At 44.0% G+C, this 21,160-nt stretch overlaps 1 protein-coding gene across 9 annotated transcripts in view; it reads right to left on the bottom strand.

Moving 5' to 3' along the window:
* Positions 1-21,160, bottom strand: part of COL26A1 (collagen type XXVI alpha 1 chain) — a 172,551-nt gene that overhangs the window by 115,156 nt on the left and 36,235 nt on the right. For 6 of the 9 annotated variants that reach the window (XM_061470406.1, XM_061470399.1, XM_061470398.1 and 3 more), the window contains exon 3: positions 19,887-19,990. In XM_061470406.1, coding sequence (XP_061326390.1) covers positions 19,887-19,990 — 104 coding nt within the window. The remainder of the gene's footprint in view (positions 1-19,886; positions 19,991-21,160) is intronic. The other 3 variants (XM_061470407.1, XM_061470400.1, XM_061470404.1) reach the window with 1 other exon arrangement.

The following is a 21,160-nucleotide window of genomic DNA, read 5'->3' as shown; positions in this document are numbered from 1 at the left end:
ACACGCACTTGCTAAAGGCCATCTCCAAATAGAAAGCTGCAGAATAGGTGTGTTCTCCACACACATCTCTCTTCCCCTACCCATAAAAATATGAAATCTGAAGCAAAAGGGAATCTCATATCCCAGCCACGGTCTCTGCCTAAGCAGTTCTGGTTCATATTTTCATTTCTTGCATTTCTTCTACTTTCCCTTCCCTGGATGTATGTCAATGCCCTTAAGGTGCTGAAAAAGCTAAGTTACTCCACATGGAGAAGAGGTAGGAAAATTCTCCAACTTCCATGCAGTTCAATATTCCACAACCGGCTGAAGTTTTGCTTCCTGCAGCACTTCAGCACTTTGGAGCAAGTTAGTTTTCCCTGGGACAATGGGATTTGCAAACATTTGTTTGACACTTGTTTGAAGAAGGCTCACATCGACCCTGGCAGTGACATGGTGATAATTCTACCTAAGAAACACACACAGTGTTCTCAGTGGAAAATCCTCTTTGTTGGCACATAGAAGGGCAAGCCTCTGCTGGCAGCCCTGCTGCTGAGGCAATGGACTGAGCCATAGGCTCTCACTATGCAGGACTGTCACTAACAGGCTATATCCAATGCTAATTAGGGCTCAAAAAGTTTTGCTTCTGTTTTAGGGGCATTTGAAAAGGGACTCCAAGAGCAACAGGCAGAGGCTTTTAGGATACACAGCAGCAGGACCAGAACCCACCACCCATGGAAACTCTCCCTCCAGTGCAGAACATTTTCTACAAACCATAGAACAGAACAGGATGCCAGAAAGACTTCCCTGAAGCACCAACAGTTCCGTAACTCTCTTCCAGCTCCCATGCACCAGCAGCCTCCACTCCTGTCCCCATCAGCCCAGGGAGGAGACATGGGACACCTGAGTCTGCAGCCTCCTGCCCTTGGACAACCTGAGAGGGGGACATCTCTGTATTCTGCAAAAGGAAGCAAGCATCACCTGGATCAACAGAACACAAAACCAGGTTCCAGACTTGGAAAGATGTGATAAAAGAGGAGGTGGAGCGAGAAGATGTAGGGCTAGTGAGGGACAACACATGGAGGAATCTACAGAATCCTGCCCCAGGCTACACAATTCCTGGCTGTAGCCCCTGTCTCTGAGCACCAAACACTTCACATGAGTTAAGACCCTGGCCTGGGTGCTGCTGTGGAGCTGGATCTCTGCTGCTTTCCATCTGTTTGTACTTGAACTGGTCAAGAGTCTCACAAAAGAAAAAGTACCTCTGAAAGCCATGATCAGGGGAAAACTGGGACACTAGAAGCAGAAGTGAGGACAAACTTTGGCTGACAGCACTTAGAGCTGTAATATGTTTATATTACAGCTCCTCTTATGTTTAATAGCCATTAAAAAATGATAGAAGACATAAATATAAGACCCAAAAGCTCCTACCAAGGACTTGGGTTTATCATAGAATAGCCCAAGGGAATGCTCTGGACCTGGAGAGGTCTTAAGCTTTCATTCAATCAGAAGCTGAAAAAGGACCCTAAGGCCACCTCAGCCTGTGCAATGGATTGGAAGGGTGCAGTGGAAGTATTAATTGCTCGAGTACCCTTAACACAACAAAGTATTCCAGTGGAAGCAGCTACTTCATGGCCTTGCTACAGACAAGGGTGCAAGTACATAGAAACAGTGCAGCAAAAAGGTTGCTCCCTGCTGATAGGGATAAAGAAGCCAGGAAAAAGCAATAGATACAACAAGTGCATCCAAAGGAAAACAAGTCTTGCTATGATCCAGAAAAGTGGGACAGCAAGAAAGGGCCTAGGCAAATTGGGATTTTCTGATCACACAGGAAAGTCATGGCTCCAGCTTAGGGCTTGTCCACCTAAGCCTTGGATACCAAAGAAAAGTCCTCCCTAGTTAGCACACTAACTGCCAGTGTGGACACTCAAAGACCACAGACAAATTTTGCCCCTTTGGAGGCAAGAGCACTGCTATGTGCACTGAGAACAGAGTGAAACAGCTCTTCAGTGTATCTCAAACCTGTCCCTATGGCAACAAGAACAGAACAAGTTCTACACCATCAACTGCCATCACTGCATGCTGAGTATTAAACATTGTCTCCAGAGACCTGCAGTGTAGACAGCTTCCAGAAAACAAAGTAATGTGATTATGGGTTAGAAAAGATCACAAGAGGCCCACGTATGGCAAGAGTTAGATCCAGACACAATTACTGGCCTGAAGCAGAAGCTTTACCCTCAAGAGGGGACACACAGATGGAAGAGCCATTTCCCTGGATACCTGAGGAGAGGAAGGTGCTCCTCAAGCAAGGAAAGGCATCATATCTGGACCTGAGAGCAAAATCCACAACAGGCACCCACACACTCATGAAAGATATTCTGGATGGCAGCATGCTATAATGGAGATGACTGGAAAAAAAGCATACTATGAGATCTGGAGACAAAATACCAGTAAAAACAGATGAATATTCTTTCCAAATTCTTTCACTTGAGGACTGTGTAATTAGGCCAGGGAAAGCACAACAGAATATGCTATAGAGAATAGTCGTGCATCAGCTTGTTAACCCAACAGGCCTCTTCCATATCCAAAGCCTGGATTTCAGAGCAGGTATCTGACGTGTATGGATTACACCAAGTGGTAAGCCAACAATTCTGATCTCATCATGAAATTAAGCCCAGGCCAAGTGTGGGGAAGTCAACAGACGTGCTAGACCCTTGTTAGCAGGGGAATGCTCCCTGTGGAGCGGTGGAGTTATGCCCAAATAACTGATAGTGGATAGGACACAAGTGACTTCTGCATATGCTGTTGTGTGCAGCGCCTGCAACAGCTATCCTCTGAGCTTGCAAAGTTTCAGTCCCCAGGTACCAGACTGCCCATAACATCTCAGCTACACTCCACCATTCACATGCAGAACAGCAGCAGGGAGTCTAGACAGAAACTCAACTAGCATAACCACAGACAAGCCTACTGTAAACAGGATGCAAATATGGCCCATGCAACCCCACTTGGGACTACAGGGATGTTGCTGAGACTGTAAATAGGGAGCATTTGTGAAAAATCAAGCATCTGGGCACCACTGTGGAGTTCTCTGTCCCTTATCATCGCATAAAACAAAGCTACCCAATATAGCAAGCCAGTTTTCAAGAAGGTTGCTGTGTATCACCCCTTACGTGACCTTGCCTGAGTCATGACTGGACCCTAGAGTCTTCCTCTCCAGTTCTGGGCTCTAAGTAGATGGCTACACTGCTTCCCTTGAGACCCAGCGAGGCAGAAATAGGAAATGAAATGGAGAACAGGGAGGAAATTCCATCTCCCAACACAAAAAAATTAAGAGGCAGTCACAGAATTCTCCTGCTAAGAGGTAAAGAAATACGTACGCGAGAGCAAAGGCTAAAGACACAGAAACATCTTGTTAAACTTTTACAGTTTAACCACTGAACAAGCTACTTTCTCTCCATAATTTATACCTGAATTGTGTGTCTAGACATGACATCATTTTAAGGTATGCCTTGTGTTCTGTGGTAAGTTTACAATAACCAGAACTTATAATTGCTGTGGTTCAGGTCAGCAAAAGCGGAAAAAATATCCCAAGCCCCTTCGCAGCAGCTGTTCTTGGTAATGGGTTTAGGCTGTTGTTTTCTGTCAAGGAGACAAGGCCTAGCAAATGCTGAAAGCCAACATTCAACCAACTCCCCTTCCTAAAAGGGATGAATACCACGGAATCTTCTAAGGCAGCTTTATTTGGTATGGTTTGTATTAAAACAGTGAAGGACAGCCAGAGAAGCAAGGGCAATATAACATCTACTGTATGCCTGCAGAGACTGACAGCTACAGACACACTAGAGCCTGCTCTATGCCCATGCAATAAACCAGTTATCCAACTAAAGTAAGCCTGGGAGTCTCAGGTGGGATAACAACACACACCAGCATGTTCTCACTACTGAAACAGAAATGCCAAGGCTACAAAAGCTGGAACCACAGTACACTTACCACGCACCAGCCAACTCTTACTAGAGGAATGAACCCCGTGGTGATAAGGGCCCTGGGCCAAGTGACTTTAATCACATGAGGAGCTGCAATCACTGCTCTGGAGAGCATGGCATCCTATTGCATCAATTAAGTGGAATTTAGACAGTGGAATGAGGGAGAAATCTGTGTAACCTGAATTAATAAACGATGGTTTGGTTCTGTTTTGGGGTGTGGTTTCTTGGTTGGATTTGGGGAGTTTATTTGTTGGTTTGTTTTTTAACTGGCACTGGAAGCATGGGCAGGCTAGGTTCCAGAGCCAGGCAAGGAGGAGCAGGAGCTGGGATCAGAGCACACAGGAGGACACCTCAGTACACATCAACACTGTCTTTATGGCAGCAAGCAGAGAAACTCTTGTGCTGTCACATACAATGCAACCCAAAGATCCTAAAGCGAAACCTGGATCCACAGATGCATTGGGTGGAACTCATAGTCCATATCAGGCACAGGTCTGTCACGCCCAGGGAAATCCCAGTTGGAAGTGGCCTACAATGATCATCCAGTAAAACTGCCAACCTTTTTTTTGACAGAAATATTACCATTGAATTAAAAACACCTCAAGGTTACACCAGCCAGCACACACCCTGCCTTCATGTGATCTCTAAAGGAAGACAAACTATAGCCGTGATACCCAAAATAAGGTTAAAGACAATAAATTACAGAGGATGAAGTGAGCAAATTTCTAAGTCAAAAGGATATGCCATAACTATTACTGACATCTAAAAGGCATAAAAGATTGTCCAAAATCCAGCTTTCATCACCAGTCAGGAAAGAGCCAAGAGACATAGAACTTGACAATCACCGTCCCTTCTTCTTGTCCCACAAGTGATCCAATCCAGACCACACAAATGCTCACAGTTACAAGAATGTGAGTGGGTACAATCAACATACTGATGTGTTTTAAAATAGAATCACCTTCCCTCACTATGCAGGTCCCACAGCGTTTTGTTATACTACTTTTCCTGCATATATAAACATCAGTGGTCCAACTCTCATCATCTGTATTAGCTAGAGGAAAAAAAAACAACAAGAACTCTTGATTACTTCTTAGCTCTTCCAACACCAACTCAGAAACAGGGATCCATTTCAGCTAACAGTAAAAAAGAGAAAGCCCATGCTACTGGACTACACAGCTAGATAAGAGGCTGATTATGGTACCCAAACTGAAGCTAGCTTTCTATTCCGCTGGTTAATGCGGGCACAGGGCTGTCACATCCCTACCTGGATTGATCCACATTGATGTGACATCAAGTCACACAGAGATCTGGGCCAGCACAAGGCATTCCAACATACATTTCGAATCACATGCACACCAGGGACTCATACCTGGACCAGCAAACCTGACACATCATTGGAATGCAGGGTTTGTGCAGAGCTACACTGATTATTCACAGGGAGCAGCCCACAGTGTCACACCATTTAGCGCCATGGGGAGAGCTGGAAAGCAAAGGAAAACCATGACAGATGCTGGCAAAGACTGCTCTGGGATAGCTGATGCTTATGAGCAGTGGTGAAGAGGAGGAGAAAGCAGCCACTGCTTTTCAGTGCCAGATAAGTAAAGAGCAGTGGTGAGAACACCATTGCTCAATAGATCCCAAGGGAGCAAGAACATTCCTGCCCAAATGGTGCAGCTGACCCATTACATCCTCTGTCCCAACCTGAGTGCACATTAGGGTCTACAGCTGGCTTATAATGAAAATCTGAAGTCATCAGGGCTGTTCTGGCTTCAGTTTTTGTTAAAGATGTTGAACATCAGCCCAGGTTTGGTCAAAAGGTTACACAGGTTTTCAAATCATTCCAGCTTGCAGTGACCAAAGGTTGATTTAGGGTTTGCTGTCAGAGCGTATCTGCATTTACAGTTCTACAAGCTGCCATAAAAAGCCAGGTGAAGATCAGAGTTTCTGCTGATTTGAGATATAAACGAGGTACAAAACCATGTGGATAGGAAAAAGTATACTCACTCACTCTGGGATCATCACAATTCCAAGGACAAAGGACTGATAAATGATAAGCTTTTGATATACTTCAGGAAAATAGTGCTCTCTTTCTCCTGTCAGCTTTTAATGAGTTGGAAGAATGAAACTTACTTTTATTTTATCTCTCCTGTTTAAAATCAGAAAAACCTAAAGTTTAACAATTGAACTTGTAGCAGGAAACAGATTTCAGGGTGAATGCTTATATCCCAGAGTTTACAGTGTTCAGCTGTCCAGGTCTTGGAGACCAGCACCGAGTGTCAAAGGACACTCATTCTAGAAAAGAGCCTCCACTAGATATTAATAAAGCCATCTAAATGCTCATTCACATTCCCCGCTACACTGTTGTGTAAAGAGCTTACAGTTTGATGGTTAACATCCTAACTACCACTGCTAGTAGCCATTCTGCTTCCCTAAGAGAAGAGTAGGGCAAGAGTGATACCTTTGTACAGACAACTCACACTAGAAATGCACTTGAACCTCTCACTTAGCAAGGAGAATGGTTTATTTTCCTGTGTAGCTAATAAAAAGCTGCTGTCTTGCTGTGAGTGCTAATATTAAAACATAAGCAAGAATCTTCGAGTTCATGTTATGTTAAACGTCACCCAATACCCATCCTCTGCATCCCACACAGACAGACTAGATGCAATAGAAATAGCTGCTTATTTATGTTTCCATAAGGACTAGCAAGGACACAGCCACAGGAGAGCGTTCAAGGCATCTTTGGCAGATCACCCTGGGAGATGTGTTTAGCAGATAATACAACTGGAGAACACTTGAAAACCCACTGTTTGTTTAATCACTGGAGGGTATGTTTGAAAAGATCAAATAAGCCAAGTTTAGGAGTAGCTTGCTCCCCTCATTTAATGGGCTGTAATGTTTTACAGTGCAAAGCCCTGAAGCAATACAGCTAGCTGCAGCATTTGGAGCCATCACCTCTCAAATACTATGAACCATATGAATTTAACAACTCTCACCACCAGTAAAGAGAAAACCAGAACCTTTGTTACTTAAAACTCAGGCCTTGACTACTGAAGCTCAAATACAAACCTGTGTCTGTTGTCAGCCAGTGTATCTATTGCCCAAGTCGGCACTGGAGAAGAACTTAACCAAGAGACTTTACAGTTTCAGTTTCTCAGTGGTACCACAGCAGTTTCTATGGCTTGTGCTTAGAAAACACCCTCTTTCAATAAGAACAAGCCCCAAAACCTTCAGAAAGAAACCTCTAGTGCTTGGTCAGGTGAGCCACCTTTGATATAGTCACTGGCAGCGGGAAGCAGCCTAACAGAAGCCTGTCTGCCATCAATGTTCCTGGAGGGTTTTAAAACAAAGGGCTACCTAGCAATCCACATGGGCCCCTGCACTTTCCATAGTGGATACACAAAGACTTCTTTAGCATTACTGCTACAAAAGTCATCATTTACAAATTAAACATCAAATTCTGATCTTGACAGGGTTTGTTTTCTTCTTTCCTTATACTCATGTAAGAAGGAATGCATTTTATTTACAGGAAAATTAAAAGACAGGAATTTCTTAATTTCTTCAACCACCTCTTAGGATCTCCACAACCAAGTGATCAGTCTTCTAGACCCATATTTCTATGATCCTCTTGACTTTGTTAGAATTGCTGTCCAAATTAATCCGAGTCACTGCCTTGGGCAATCCTGCACCCTACTCTGTTCATTACTGGATGTGCAGTGGAGGCAACAGCTATCCATGGCATTGCAAGGCTTCAAGAACAGCAAATAAAAGTCACAAGCAGCACTAGTTTTTGAGTTACTCAGTTGATGGTATTAGCAACCAGAAAACCGCAAATGTTACAAGAATTTGCCTGTCAAGAAGGAACACATGTAAGATGTGGTTGCATCTGTAGTATGACCCTCATGTTGCCTTTCTTATATACTGCACCCATTGCTATGGATCTTGAAACATCTGTGCCTTTCCAGTGACTGATTATCCAGAGACACGCAACAGTGCTCAGTATCTATAAGAAGCCAGGGACTGAACCCTGAGTTTATTACAGAAAAGAGCTGGAGTAAGCTGCTTGCCAGAAATCCAAACTCTAGCCAACAAGTCCCTCCAGGCTCACTTGGAAAGGTCTTGTAACCTCATTGCCGTATGCCTGCTGGGCTCAAAATGAAATGCAAACTCACATGTTACTTGTGGATTTGGATGCACTATCCAAGGAGGAGACAAATCGGGAGCCCAAGCAAGAAGCATGTGTTACGAGTCCAGAATAAACTTCATCATTCTTTAATGAACTTCATGATAGCAGATTTTCACAGAGCCATTCCTTAATGGCCTTGCCGCTTTGGTGGTTGAGGGACCTAGTACAATCCATTTAAATGAGTGAGGTTTCACTCTCTTACACATTTAATGAAGTCTTTCATTAAATGTTGTTTGAAATCTAGTTCATGGTACAAAGAATCATAGCTGCTTTCTTCAGGAAGTTCAGCAGCTTTTGCTCAGCCTTCACCTCTTTAGGAACTGTAGAGTTGCTAAAGACCCATCCAACAATCGTTCTTTACGCCACAGTTACAATCAGGGATCTTGCAATGCTACACTTGCTTAGGAACTGATTAAATGTTTCCTACTCTTCGTAATCACATGTATGTAGTCCTTAGAATGAGTCTATACCTACACCTCTTGCCCAGCCTTTTAAAAACATGAGTTAGCTCTTAATGACCGCCAATTCTGGTGGTTTTAAGAGAGCTCATTTGTGCTGATGCTATTTCCAGCTGCATACATAACATACACCTACTAACTGCTGTAGCCAGTTGTCGTGGTTTAAACCCAGTCAGGTAATTCGTTCGCTCACTTCCCCCCCTTTCTTGCCCTCCCCCTGCTCTCGGAGGGACGGAGAGGAGAATCAAAAGAATGCAACTCCCACAGGTTGAGATAAGAACAGTTTAGTAACTAAGGTATAACACAAATCACTACTGCTACCACTAATGATAATAATGATAAAGGAAATAACAAGGGAACAGAATACAACACCTCACCACCCACTGACCGATAACTCGCCCCCCAAGCCCGACCAAGCTCCGACCGATACCTCCTCCAACCCTGCAGTCTCCCAGCCCTTCCGGCTAACTCCCAGTTACATCCTGGGCATGACGTGCTGTGGTATGGAATACCTCTTTGGTCAGTTTGGGTCAGGTGTCCTGTCTCTGCTTCCTCCTGGCTTCCCCTCCTCCCTGGCAGAGCATGAGGCTCACAAAGTCCTTGGCCAAACCAAAACATCATTGTTATCAGCTCTGTTCCCAGGCTGAAAGTCAAAACACTGCACTGCACCAGCTACCAAGGAGGAGAAACATGACTGCTACTGCTGAACCCAGGACACCAGTAATCAAAGTTTACCAATCTCATTAGTTCAGTACAGTACAAATCCCATCAACTATAAACAGCATATTCCTTTCCCAGCCAAATATTTTCCTTTGCAGATGCAACACACCACTTTCAGTATTTAAGATGTTGGGGCTCAGAGGTTCAGCACCAATTGGGACCAGCTTTCACATGAATTCAGTGGTAACAAGCCTCAGGTTACTCAAATGCTGAAACTTGACCTCTCAGGCACACTGACACATACGCATGCAGGCACCCCTATCCATAAACACATAAACGTTGTGTGTCAGTCTCCTGGATGCATTAATAGTTAATAGTATACTTGGTCAGAGTACTTGTAGCACTCCCGCATGGCATTCCTTCTCCTGAGAGCGAACTTCATTCTACTGTCTTCCACAAACTCCATTCCCTCCCCTGGGAGCCTGCTACCTTCAGGACTCCTTCCATTTAAAGTTTTGCATCTGACTATTCCTGCCTCTGTGACTGTCCTTGACTGAATCTCACCTTATGGCTTTCTGCCCAACTGTACAATTTAATCAAGGCTTGACTGCATTTTAATCCCAGTCTACCACGTATTCCCAGTACTGCTCAGCCTCTAACACACACAAATTGATTACAGGGCTCTCTCATTCCTTAGACTAACTCCAACATGAAATAGCAAGCTCTGCTGGACCGAGAACAGCCTGGGTACTACTCCATTTGAGACCTCCACCCAAACTGACACAGTCTGAACCCTAACTACAGCACGGGATTTCTTCTGAGCGAAATGTGTATTTCCAAGTTGCTCCATCTAATTCACCTTCCTGTAGCTTCCCAAATCAAGCTGTATGGACTTTGCTGCCTTTATCCTGCTAAATAGCTCAGAGAGATGTTGGAATGACATGCACTGAACATAGAATCACAGACTGGTTTGGGTTGGAAAGGACCTTAAGCTCATCCAGTTCTAACCCCCTGCCATGGGCAGGGACACCTCATGCTAGACCGTGTCACCCAAGGCTCTGTCCAACCTGGTCTTGAATGCTGCCAGAGATAGGGCATTTACCACTTGGGCAGCCTGTTGCTTTTGTCTAGCACTTTTCTGTGTTTAACTGAAATTCAGCTCCACTAGAAATTATTACTTGGAGTAACACTTCTGGTTCCCCTTTTCATAACAAAGAATTGAGTAAGAATAAGGTCTAGGAGTCAGCAACATGGGAATCTGATGCCTACCTCTTGCTTTCACCTTGAAGTCTTCTATAAAACATGAAACCAGTCTCAACATTTCTCTGGCAAATCCACCTCAGCTCCTACTCCTGGGCTTGCAATTCCACTTCTATTCCAGTTCCTTACATTCCCATTTCCACAAGGCAAAGCACCCTAGAATAGTTGTAACAGTTGTACTGGGGATTTAGATCCCCAGTAAATCTCCTCTGCCTGAAGAGAGCTTTTATGTGGATGAGACTTGGCCTGCTTAGGTATTGCAGCTGCCTGAACTCCTTTTTGTTGATGTTTTAGAGCAGCTCACAACTGGAACCAGTTGTCACAGAAAAACACAAATGTTACTGTACCAATTGCATTAATTCATTTAATGAAAAACCTACAAAAAACAGAAACAAAGATCTCCATCTGCCTCACCCCCTAAGCTTGGCTCCAGTTCAGCTTCCTACCAACTGCACTTCTCTCTGTACACCATGGCCTTCTGCAGCTTTTCCCCTTCGTCTTGCAACACCTTATATCTTTCTTACCTCTTACACATGCAAACAGTTTGCAATGTCAACAGCTTTGTTTAAAGTTATTAGAAAACCTTTTGCAGAAAGAGTGCCTTGGCCTGCCTGTGAAGAGCTGGCAATGAAGTCTCCTGTCTTGAGGAATATCCTTTACTCTCATGTCTTTAAACCTCAGCAGTACAAGATACTCTTCCATCACCACACAAAGTGACAACTCATCATTAGAACAGCTCTGCACAGGAATCTTAGAGCTTGTGTGGTGCAAAGTATGCTCTTGTCTCTCCTCCAGTATGCGACAAGACGGAAACAAGAGGTAGCAGCAGGACTCTGAACCCAGAGTCACACTTAGAGGTGAAGGTTATATCTAGGGATGAAAAGCAGAAATGTTGCCCTCATCTCTCCCTTATCCTCACTAACATTCATAGCTGCACAAGTCTGTACTACCACTAGGGCCAGATATCCAAGATCATTGAAAGTAAATGAATTAATGCACTCAGAAGAGCTGGCACTCTGCAGACCAGGCATTACTGGCCCACTTGAGTATTCTCCTGGAAAAAAAAGTCAGTAAGCTCTTCCTCAAGGAAACATCCCATTCAACCCTGTTTGACAGCAAGATTAAGTTAAACACATTTCACAACTAAGCCCTTGAAAAGGAACAGGGAGGGAGCTGCAATCCTGTGTTATGCTCAAAAATTAAACACAAAATGGCTTGTGAAATGCAATTTAAAATTGCAAATTCAGTAAAAGAGAGATACTCCACTGCCACCCCTTCCAACTGAAGGCATTCCCTATTAAAGGAATAAGCCTTATTTCCTATTTCTGATTAAAATAAGCCCAAGTTATCGCAGCAGCAAGGGAGCTCAGCAACAGCTTCAGGAGGTGGCTTCAATTCTTCTTCCGTTGTTATCTATAATTCACTTGAAAGGCACCAATACAAACGGTGGACACCAGTGAGGAACTATTCCTCTCATTTAGCTCTTTCATATGCGATGGCAGAGTGGTATACATCCAATACCTGCTGCCTTTGGTTATAAACACAACCCCACCTTTCCTCCACCATACCTGACAGGAATGCCTGTAGAAAAGAGGAACAGTGGAGTTTTCAGGACAACGTTGCTCATGAGTTTGGTACAAACAACATTTGCAGGATTGATGGCATAATGTGTCACAACCCCTTTTTTCCAGAAGGGGACACTACTTTCCAGCCTACTCTGTATTAGTCCAAAGTCCTTATCCTGGATGGAAGTGATGGCTTAGCAAAGTCCTCCAACCTTTTGGCTATTTTCACATGACTTTCAATTGCAGCAGCAATCTGGTCTGTTTATGCAAAATAGCTTCCTCAGGGTCATCCCTCCTCTATTCTTAATGTACCAGTGACACCAGCTTACCCCATAAAGGTTAAGAAGGCAGCTGGCAAAAACTAGAAGCCATCAGAAGGCATCTCCAGATTGGGATACTGGAAAACAAAGGATCCAATCCTCTCACACAGCCAAACCACCTCCGAAATTAGCAAATACACTACACAGGGTATCTCCCCAGGTTCTGAACACCCACCCTCATTATCTGAGCATTATACACTTCTTAGACCTCTCCAGAAGGGCAGGAGCACTCGAGTAAGGAACACCTCTGTGGGCAGGTTTTCAGGCAACCATGCTGCAGGCTGGGCCTTACCAGAAAGAAACAGTTAAAACCAAGAAACTGCCACACCCATCTCATCCATTCTCTGCCCTCTGAGCTGACCATTGTCCGCCTCAGGATTAGAGTTTAGCATAGACTAGTGACAGTCACGCCAGCTCCCCACAGGAAAAGCAGAACTACTTCTATGTCAGAAGCATTTCTAAACCTGATGAAAGCGAGATCTCTATTTCTTAGGCAATTCTTTTGTTGCAAGATTTCACTACAGTGTCTGAAGTTTGGCAAGAATAAATATATCAAAAAATAAAAAGCATCAAAGAAAACTGAAACCAACAAAAGGGGAGACAACCAGCGCACAGAAGTCAGCTGCCTTTTGAAAGCAGATTTAGAAGTTCCCAATGTAGATTTATTATCCTGTAACAGGATAATAATAATAGAGGCTGTAATAATGTGATTCCTACATACAGAAAAAACAGCTCCTTTCTAATGGTCTCAAGAAAACACAAAGTTCATCATTGTGAGGATGAATGGGAAATAAGTGATAACTTCAGGGGAAGACAGAAGTGCTAAACGGAACATGCACATGAGAAAGCAGAAGGTTAAAAGCACAGGGTTCAAGGAGGCACTAAGGATTACGACAGGAAGACACCATTAAAAGGTTGTATGGGCTCTTCAGAACCTCTCAAGTTCTGATCCCAAGTAATGCAAGAGCTGACCTGGGTACAAAAGTTTCAGTTTCTACTTAATCAGTCACCAGAGACGTGTTTAAAAGTGTTTACACAAATCTAATCAAAAATACTTTTTAAAGGCTCTCAGGTCCACCACCACCAAATCTTTTGTCAAAGAGATAAGCAGTGCCCAAGGTTTCCATGCTTCCCTTCTCCCAGCAAGGAGTCCTAACCTGCTAAAAAAACACTAGCACCACAGATGAATAAGAACTGGCAGCATTTGCCTTTCAGTAGCCAACTGCTGAAGTCAAAGGTCTCCCTTTTCCACCCTGCTCAAACTTGCTTCGCAGGCTCACAGCAGAGTTAGGAAAGAGCACTCTGTCCCCTTGGCTGACCTCCTCACCAGCAGCATCCTGGAAATTCTACTCATCTACTCCTGTGATCAACACATTATAACTCCCAAATGAAAGCAATTTCTTCCTGTGGACCTTTCCTAGTCATTTCTCTGCTTTGCGAGTGCTCCAAGATTACTACCCTTTACGTTCTTTACAGGGTCACAAGTACTAAAAGCAGGATTCAATGAAGCCAGCATTGCCAATGGCAGCTCCAAACATGACTGGCAATGTTTTTGACAACAGCTGCCTCTGAGGTAGCCTAGCTCATCAGCACTTATTTTTTCTGTCACTGAAGCAGATAAAAAGAAGCTCAAGAGACTCCCAGCTTCAAGGCAGAATCAAGCCATGCCATCTCTAACAGGCAGTGAAGACCCTGCCCAATTTCACAGACCATCTATCATAGTAATTCACCATTTTTGGTCTTTCCAGCAATTTCAGGATCATAATTACTATTCTGCTTCTATCACACACTAAAGCCAGTGTGAAAGTGAAACCCCATTAGGAAGCAGCAACACCGGCAGAGACATGGAAGAGCCATACCTTGCCCTTGGCATCTGTTCTGTGTAAGGCAGGACCTGCTTTATGACAGCAGCAGGAGCTCAGAAGCTCAAGTCAACTACTCAGGACTTCCTTCTCAACTCTAACCTTCGCTGCTGCACTCCACCACTTCCCAGAAAACTTCCCATCAGTTAGTTACACCAGCACATATGGAGAGGCAGAAGTCACTAAAGAAGCCCCACAGGCTTCTCTCTTCTGACAGCAATGGGAAGAATCCTGCCAGCATGGAGAGAATGATCCAGGCAGAGCAGACACACCAGTCCTGTGTTAGCCCTACCCAGGGCAAGGTTATGTTCACTCCTGATTAGAGATAAAGCAAATGAATAGGAAAGACAAACTATAAATAGGTGGGTCTGTCACTTGTGAATTAAGAAATACATAGGTAAGAGAAACAGAAAGTATTCAAGGTATTTGGGAAAGTAAACGAATAGCTCATCAAAATGAAAAAGATTCACTACATACCACAGTAATTTGATGGGAGCTAAAAACCTGGGGATAATGTAACAGTGCAACACACAGCTTTTCTAATTGTGTTGAGATGACATCTGCAGATACTTAACACTCCTCTTACTTTGACATTAGGTGCTGAATAAAATTCTCCCTGTTCAGATTAAAAATGTCCAAAAAATGAAACTACTCCGATGCTGGAATGCAGAGTCAAAGTCTTTGGAGATCTGACAGGGATTTTTGTTTTGGACCTCATATCGAAAGGGAAGATGAACATTTAGGAACTGTTCAAGTAGTCACCCAGCACTGATGCCAGAAAGCGCTCTCAGCAGGCTGCACATGCTTCCAACAGTGACCACACACTCCAGGAACTCCTCAGAAAATGTGATCAAGGGTGACACACATGTTATGCCTGAAGCCAGAGGCTGCTGAACGGTCAGTGTGCTGCTGGGAGTGGAAAGGAATTGGGTGACACATCATAGAGTAGTTTGGGAAACTTCTGGTGGACCTTCAGCCTCACATTGAAGAGGCCACCAGAAACAAAGCAGGACGAAGTAGAGCATATAGAGGAGCAGGAGGAGTATGCTATGGAAGAAAATATCAGGGCAGATACTGATATTATGTTTCTGCACCTGTTACTATAGGTGCAGAAACATAATTCCTGAGAAAGCCACTTGCACCCACCAGCAGTTCCATCAAGGGTGGTAATATATTTTGACGCTCTTACATGAGGTATTTTTGAAGGCAAGTTTACTGAGTTAGTTACCACATTTTGCTACCAACTTACTAATTGCTTTAGTAACTAGAGTTACTAGGAAATTTAGGTTTGCATTTAATAGTCTGTAACACGTATTCACATAATGCACTTACCATATCTAATAAACATTAAACTTCAGAATGAGAAGATATTTTTAGATCCTTTGTGGAACCAAACACAGAATTTCAGTTTCAAAGATCTCAAAATTACACCAAAGCCACATTTCACTAAAGGAATTGCTGAGCCAGTCTCTAGTAGAGAACTACATACATGCAAGGATCTGTGCTAGATCCAAACTTGAAAGGAGGGTACCTCAGCCTGCCATGCACCTGCAGCGTAGAACTGCCTTGCTAACCAGAGAGCACCAAGACAACCATGTCTGGGAGAACATCACTGCTCAAATGGAAGCTCTTGCTTTGACTACAACAGGAGTTGGGACTCTGAAGTGTGAAAACATCATTGTACTAGGACTTAGCAACAGGAACAGATAGTGCAATGCCTTTTTTGACTCCCACTGCCTTCTCTTACATGTTCGCGGTTTCTAAGGGCAAGACGAGAAATGCTCAGTGGCAGTAAAGAGCTCTGAACTTGCTGTCTGTGATACACAGACTTAACACCCCTGCTTCCAAGCAGCGGCTACAAGGAAGAGGGAAAAACAAGAAGGAACTGAAGTACTTGACAAAAGGAAAAACACACGAGCTCAACTCCTGAAGAGAACTACAGGGATACCATGGGAAATGATACTGCATAATCTACACAGCGTACTTTCACAGTTTGGAAGTTCTACGGTTAACAGTTCACAGGGGAGCAAACCAAGACCTGAAGAAGCGAGGTCCCATCAACACCACTCTGAATCCCCTCTAGAGCACTCTGATGGGCTTTCGGACTTTCAGGTCTCTAACTTTGGATAAAGCCATGAGAATGAACAGCAATTTTGTATCACAATTGCATTTGCTAGTTTAAGACTTTCCTGGCAGTGCAGTTCTGCATCTCTCCTCCTGAGAGCAAGAAACTTTGTGAAGCAGTAGTAAAACAGGAGAAAGTTTTTGCACTCTATCATACCAAGAATGAAGTCTTCATTTGCTTATGCTACTCTGAAAATTGTAAACACATGGGAATCCAAGAGGTTTGAAAAGTCTCAAGATGACAAGATACAAAAAAATAGTTATTAAAAGTAGATGAAAATTTTCCAAGAACTGAAGTGAGGAGGCGAGGGGAAAAAAAGGAAGTTCTCAAAATAAACTATTAAGCTTGGAATCACCATGGCATCACTTTAGAGGTGCCGAGGTTACTCTTGGAGCTGCTTCTTGCCCAAAAAGCTAAGCTGTCTGCCATCAATCTGCCTCTGGGGTAAATAGGATCCTGGCTACTATCCCAAATTCAAGCAGTACAAACAAACAAGAAAGAAGTCTATGTTAGATTTCTAAAGTGAAACAAGACCTTGCCTAGCTGGAGAGCTCTAGGGCAATGCTGAGCCCCTGAACTTGCAAGTGACACTTCTCCTCTCTCAAGAGACTGCATTTGCCTTTGAACTTTCAGCCATATAGAAAAAAGGCTGAGTTGAAATGTCAGCATCATCTTGGATTCAAATCAATCAGCTTGATGCATGATTGCAATAGCTAAACCACTTCACCTCTGCACTGCCCTCATCCATATGTTCTTTATATCAGCAGTCAGCAGACTGGGTGGCTCAGTGCATTCATTTCCTGTCCTAGGCTTGGGCTCCACTTTAAACAAAACAAAACCCCCTGAAACTGGAAAATAAAAATTAGCATTTCCTGACAGTTAAATTCACCAGACTTGTTGCATCAAATCTCTTTCTCCATCCAAGAAAGTTGCAATAAACCCTTTGGGAAGCACTGGTACAACTGGCAAGTTTTAGCTATCTGCTCAACCAGCTGGTCACACTTCCACAAAACCAATAAAGGAACTGGATCCCTTTCAAATGCTGACATACCTTTGGGTGAGGGGAAAGCACTGAAGGGAAGAGCAGAGAGCCCCAAGCAGTGCCAACTTAAAGAAACAGATTGGAAGCAGCCATTCCCACCTCAGTAAATTAATAGCCCACTGAGTAGCAAACTCTCCACCCACTTCTCCAGCTGGGCTTCCTCCAGATGATGTTGCTCTTTATCAGCTACAATGCAAGAGTTAAATTCCCAAGATAATTTAAATCTAAACAATGTGCAGCCTTCAGCATTCATGTAGGTGCCTGCCAGCTGGTGACAGTTAAGTGGTTACTTTCTCAAGCTAAACTTATTAGCTAAAGGTCAAGACACTCTGGAATAATGGAACTGCATTCAAAGCTTGCTCTACCAGAGCTCAGTGAGTCACTGTGGAAGGGGAGGTTTCTCATTGAAGGTGTGTTACAGCAAGCCAGTCTCACCAGGAGTATGTCATACTTCGGGGCTACCCATCCAGGGTGGACTGTTTACTTTGCAAAATAAAAGTTGACTTCCCTTAGGGAGCTAACAAGGAAGCCTGTACGTAGTAAACAGCTGCACTGCAGCCTTTGAATGACTTCAAGCTCTTTGACTTGGTTTCCCTGGTTCACCCTCCCAACATCTTCCCTTATGAAATGCTAATAGAAATAAATCTAGAAAGGGCAAAGAAGGCCTCATATAAAAAATAACCCCTTCTCCACATAGGCTACAGTGGACACTGCTCCAGAACAACACAGAAAAGGAGCAGGCATCAACCCTGCTCACTGGGGATTAAAGACAGAATCAACACATAAGATCTCTCAAGCCTCAAGATGCAAAACAAACCCACCATGGATCTGAAGAGACCCTGCAGCCATGCAAAACTGCTCTGTGTGCTTGAGCAATCCATTCTATCTCCTGGCTTAGTCTGTCCTACTCATGGAAATGCAGCCTTATTATTCCAGAGCTCCCAAGGAATGGAAACTTTGGCCTTCAGTCTCTGGAAACAGGAGCCATTCTGAAGTGAATGGCTCAAGAGCCACTGTAGTTGCCATTCTGCTGACACATGGAGAACAACAGTGACCATCAGAGAATTCGCAATAGAGCATTTGCAATAGAGCGAAAAGGCAAGTTAAAAATAGCTCACATCCAATCTGCCATCAATCATACCTACCTCACATCAGCTTCAAAAGCACCAGCTGCACATATGAGTGAAATGAAACAGTGAGGAGAAAGCTGACACCAAAAAAAAAGATGAAAGCATTTTGAGGTTCTACCCTGTTAATTTGCTGTGGCTCCAGAACTGCCCTGGTTTGGTTTTGTTTCAGTTTACTTGTCTGTTTTCTTTCATCTGCTGTTTCCAGGAAGGACCCACACCGATGTGAGCATCTCACCCTCTCAGAGGAACCAGATTTGCAGTAGAAGAGAGCACAAAAAAGAAAGTACAAAAGGCTTTATAACAGATTGCCAAAAAAACCTAAAACACTCTTTTCAGCCCTTTTTACTTACAATTCCAAGTGACATGAACATTAAGAATTAGCATAAGGAGCAAGTAAATCCTCCAGGTTTAAAACTGATGCCTCTGGACAGTTTGAAGTGCTGCGTACAGCACTAGTGTCGACACCACTCCTAGAAATCAAGGGGCACAACCCTTCTGTACTAGAAGGTCATTTTTTTCCCTCCTCCTTTCAAGAACATAGGGCTGTTGGTAGCGCCAGATGTTTTAGGGAGGGAAAAAAAGGTAAGAATAATCTCACATATGAAAGTGAGGGCTGGCTACTGGCTTTCTGCTCACACTCCACATGCCGTATCCAAGGCCAAAAGAACAGTTCCACCTTGAAAACTGACTGCATAAAATTGTCACCTCATTGCACAGAGCCACTCCTGTGAGATCACCGCTGACTTTCTCAAACAAGCTTATGGTGGTTTTTTATTTGCCCTGAAATCTGCAGAAACAGATCTGGCACTGCAGGAGAGAGCTGGATTCTCTCCTTTACACCAGCAGCACCACTAAGCTGTAATTACTCTCACCTGTCAAAACCTACAGGCATGAACAGGCTGCACACACCAGCTCCTCGGGTCCCCAGTCAGATCAGTTGAGCTGCAGCTATTTGGGAAGTAACAGTCCTGCCACAGTCCATCCTTAGCATCCCCTGCAGTAACAGGTAAGAAACCAAGGTGCTCACAGAAGCTTCTCTTCCTCAAGCTCGCTTCTTCTAGCAGCAGGCTAAAATGCAAAGCTGTCTTCTGCAGACTGTAACTTAGAGTAGTTTTGCTACTTAAGGCTTTTCTTGAGCTTCTGGGAAGCTATTGTTTTCTCAGCAGCCTGAAGCAAGCTGCTGTCTGCAGCCATCATTCTTTGTGGCTGTAAGGAGACAGCTTCCTAGTTAGAGATTTGCCCTAGTAGTGTGATTAGCACCAAGATATTGCAGCACAAAGGAAACTACCAGAAGCAGCTACAAACGTTGCTGGATAACTCACCCTCTTCACAGTTGCTCCCCGTGAAGCCAGGGCAGCACCTCCACTCCAGCGTGGTCACCGTTCGGTAGGACATTTTATACGTGGGCCTGATGAGAGTCCTGTAACTAACACAAACAAGAAGTCAGCAGGATGCACTTATGTACTCAAGGGTGGTGTTACTAATTTACAGCACATCTGCCTGCCTGCCCCAGAACACTCAGCCTCCCCTGGCTGCAGAAAAAGGAGACACACAAAGCAACATAGAAATGGTTTACTACAGTATGGATCCGATTCAACAACCCTGATTTTTCTCCTTAAGCCCTCACAGTCTTCTGGCTCTTCCCCATACCTCTCCTGCAAATTATGCTTTGTGGAGGTCCCATTGCTACCAAGTCATTGCAAGTAGTGGAGATGCTGACTCTGGTTTCCCTTACTCTGCCTGCATGTGGATGTGTCTGACCTTGAACAAAGGCTGCCTCATTAGCCTTTCCTCACTCAGCACTAACAGAGGTTCCAAAACATTACTCACAAAAATATAAATCTCTCGTGTGCCTTCCCTTTTCTCACCCCCACCACTCAGATCCAGGGTGTTTTAACACAGCAGCATAACAAACATCATCACAACACAACACTTGCTATACAAAACAGATGTGGACAGGCCAGAGAGGGTCCAGAGAAGAGCCACAAAGATGATCCAAAGACTGGGCAGCCATGTGAGGTCAGGCTGAGAGAACTGGGTTTGTTCAACCTAGAGAAAAGAAGGTTGAGAGGAGTCCTTATCACCATGTTCCAGTATTTAAAGGGTGGCTACAAAGATGATGGAGACTCCCTTCTTACAAGGAACCACATGGAAAAAGATAACCAGTGATTGGTACAAGTTACCCCAGGGGAGATTCCAATTGGGCACAAGAGGAAAATTTTTCACAATGAGAAACAATCAGCCACTGGAATAATCTCCCCAGGGAAGTGGTGGATTCCCTGATGTTGGATACTGTTAAGATCCAGCTGGACAGGGTTCTGGGACATCTAGTCTGGGTCATGCTCTAACAAAAAAGGTTGGACCAGATGATGCCTGAGGTCCCTCCCAACCTGGTATTCTGTGATTCTATTAAGACTACATCAGTGATCACCATGGAGCCTTTTTCCCAGCTAGCTGACCCATGCCTCAGGTTTCCCCATAGGAAACAGGGTTACACTCTTCCTCACCACAGCTGTGGTTCTGCAGGACGTATTGGCTGTCTTCATGTCCAGCACACTGAATCCCAAAGTCCCAGTTAAAGCACAAGTACTGCCAT

Source organism: Pezoporus flaviventris, unplaced genomic scaffold (assembly GCF_033815535.1).
Source record: "Pezoporus flaviventris isolate CSIRO_AGI_PZ_B2104156 unplaced genomic scaffold, CSIRO_AGI_Pfla_v1 ptg000063l, whole genome shotgun sequence".
Lineage (NCBI taxonomy): Eukaryota > Metazoa > Chordata > Aves > Psittaciformes > Psittacidae > Pezoporus > Pezoporus flaviventris.
This window is presented reverse-complemented; position numbering and strand designations above follow the sequence as displayed.